This window comes from Miscanthus floridulus, chromosome 6, assembly GCF_019320115.1.
Source record: "Miscanthus floridulus cultivar M001 chromosome 6, ASM1932011v1, whole genome shotgun sequence".
In the NCBI taxonomy this organism is placed as follows: Eukaryota; Viridiplantae; Streptophyta; class Magnoliopsida; order Poales; family Poaceae; genus Miscanthus; species Miscanthus floridulus.
The window spans coordinates 15160724-15163557 of record NC_089585.1 but is presented as its reverse complement, the minus strand read 5'-3'; the positions used below and the strand labels follow the sequence as shown (position 1 = coordinate 15163557).

Sequence of the window (2834 nt, the reverse complement as noted above, 5' to 3'; positions counted from 1 at the left end):
TCGCACGCCAGCACCGCACGCCAGCACGGATCCAACCGTGTCCATGGCGTCTTTCTACTCCCCCCGGGGCTGGGCAGACCGTGGAAAGGGTTGGATGCAACCACATACGTTTACCGCTACGCTTTTGCCAGCAGAGAGAGAGAAACACGATACGAAATTGCCACTTTTGCTCACGTTGCATGCCATCACCTCACCCCAACACGGATCCAATCCTGCTCCTGGCGTCTTTCTATTCCCGCCGGGGCAGGGCAAACTGCGGAAAAGGATTGGATGCAGCCATATGTTTACTCCATCGCGATAGTGGTCCTGTGAGATGGCTCTGGGGATCGACATTGTCGTCGACGGTGGCGGACAGGCAAGACCTGGCTTGTGCGAAGCAGAGAAAAGAAGGGGACGGAGAGACGAGTGGGCCGCGTGGGGAAGTAGAAAGACGCCAAGGACAAGACAGACCATTTCACATGGGGTTGGTGACTTGGATCTGCACTTGTGTGAGGTGCTGACGTGCCACGCGAGAAAAAAAAAAACAATTTCGTATCGCGTTTCTCTTTCTGCTGGAGAAAAGCGTAGTGACGTCCATAAGAGGGCTTGGGCTATCTTAGGATACGGCATCCGTTGTAACGGTAAAAATCCCCCCCCCCCCCCCCCCCCTCCACCCCCACCCCACCCCACCCCACCCATCCGTTGTAACAGTAAAAAAACCCCCCCCCCCCCCCCCCCCCCCCCCCCCTCTTAATCCAAAGACAGACATGGCACGACTGCACAGTGCACACAACTGACAACACCTTCAGGCACAGCAAGAGGAACGCGGCAGGGCGACTTCACGGCTACGAACGCGCGCAGCCATGCGCCGCTTGGAACAGGAGCCATTACACGACACACGCAAAAGCGGAGCTGCCATCCAGGCAAGCAAGCCCGTTATCTTTTCACGCGTCAGCGTCACTTCGACGGCGCGGCGGCGTTGCCGGCGTGCCCGTCCTTGCGGCGCCCGAAGTCGTGCACGGCGAGGTGGAGCTCCGCGGCGGCGAGGAGGAAGTGCACGGCCTGCGCGGGGCGGAGCAGCGCCACCACCTCGCGCATCGTCTCGAGCCGCAGCCCGTCCGCCATCTCCAGCACCCGCCTCATCCCCTCCGCCTTCGTCTGCATCTCCCGGTCCATCACCCCAGCGTCCAGCCCGCCGCCGCCCGCGAGCTCCACCATCGTCTTTGACGTCAGCGCCTCCTGCACACGCGGCCCTCGTTGACCTCACTAGATATTTTATTTCGTGAAGGGGGGAAAAAGTGCCGCTGATTTTTTTTCTCCTTTCTTACTCACCTGTGCGCTCGCGGCGACTTCCTCAATCTCGCGCTCCCTCGTGATGGTGCGGTGCTGCAGCTGGTCGGCGGCCTGGAGCTCCGCGGCGCTGAGGCCGCTGAGGTCGTCCTTGAGGCCGCCGCCGTCGAGGAAGACGGGGAGCTGCTGCTGGAGCTGCATCCCGGACTTGGTGTACAGCAGCTGGAGCGCGGCGGTGGGGCGCCACCCGCCGCACCAGAGGTAGAGGTGCTCGGTGGTGGAGGTCCAGGACGCGGTGAACATCATGTTCACGTCGTCGGCCGCGGCCGCGGCCTTGGTGCTGTAGTACTGCGCGTAGTGGCCCAGCACCTGGTCGACGAGGCGCCGGAGGTCGGCCTCGGGGGTGGCCGGCTCCGCGGACGCCGCGGCGCGGAGCTCCTCCAGGTCGCGGAACTGCTCGGCGATCCAGGACTCGAAGAAGTTGGAGAAGGACTCGTTGGAAGACATCGGCGGAGGAAGGGTGCCGGTGCCGTTGCGCCCGCCGTGAGAGGTAGGCGCCGGCGGCGGGAAGGTGGCGGGCATGGCGATCGATGTGATGTGGTGGTGCTGGGCTGCTCTGCTGCTGGCGGTGGGCGTTGTGGCTTGGATGGGTGGTGGTGGGTGGGGTCCGTTATAAAGGTGGTCCATGTCGGCCATTACGTGGGGCCCGGTGCTCTTTCTTTCGATTTTACTCGCTTTTTGTATATTTTTTGTGACATTTTTATTTCAAAATTATTTTCTATAGAAAACCATGTACAGAGTAGCAGCTTCACTTGGAGAAAAGTTTGTGGTCGGCAACGCTCCATGTAAGCATGGCTATCGGTGGGCGTCGGTAATCACTGTAGCTGCTACACTGTTCTCTGAATCCGATTTTCTCTCTCCTCTCCTTCTCACGGTAGCACCTGGAGCAGCCGGAGCCACATTTGGATGGCTTCTCCGCCGGCTTCTTCGCGCTAGTGTCGCTGCATTTGAATGTAACGACGTCGAGATAGTTCAAGTATTTTCTGTACTTACGTCTTGCATTCTCTTTAACTAACTCTGCTTGTATCTAGATATACAGAGCTGTAGAGAGTATATCATGTCCATTCTAATACTGTATTAAATACGATAATAAATTAGCTATTAATAATTTCATCATATGTAACTGTCTCGAAGAATATAATGAACCGAAGTACTTACCGGTAAACCAGTAACAAAGGGCCTTCCCAACGGACCATCGTTTCAAACACCAAACCTAGGAGTAGATAGGAGCAACTCAAAGGATCAAGATGTCCAAGAGGAAGGTGAATTGAGCTAATTCTAAAATTCTTTGTAATAATCAAACCTTACACTTAGCCCACTTCACCCCTTGTGCCTAGAATATGTTCCTATTGATCTATTGCACAAAAGTTTTACATCTTAGGTTCCAATTCTACTCTAGCATGGCAATTCTAATAATGTAAAGATAAGAATTGAATTGCTCAAATGTAAATGCTTAAAGTAAAGAGAGAAGAAGAAACGCGGCGATGATTTGCTGAGGTATCGGA

The 2834-nt window shown here is 55.9% G+C and overlaps 1 protein-coding gene across 1 annotated transcript; it reads right to left on the bottom strand.

Annotated features, from left to right (window-relative positions):
• Window positions 1-763: 763 nt before the first annotated feature.
• Window positions 764-2146, bottom strand: LOC136457724 (protein ZW2-like). The gene is made up of 2 exons (XM_066457742.1): window positions 1312-2146; window positions 764-1218 (listed from the first exon to the last, which is right to left on the bottom strand). The coding sequence occupies exons 1-2, from the start codon at window positions 1963-1965 to the stop codon at window positions 937-939; spliced, it is 936 nt and encodes a 311-aa protein (XP_066313839.1). The 5' UTR covers window positions 1966-2146; the 3' UTR covers window positions 764-936.
• Between the last annotated feature and the right edge of the window lie 688 nt (window positions 2147-2834).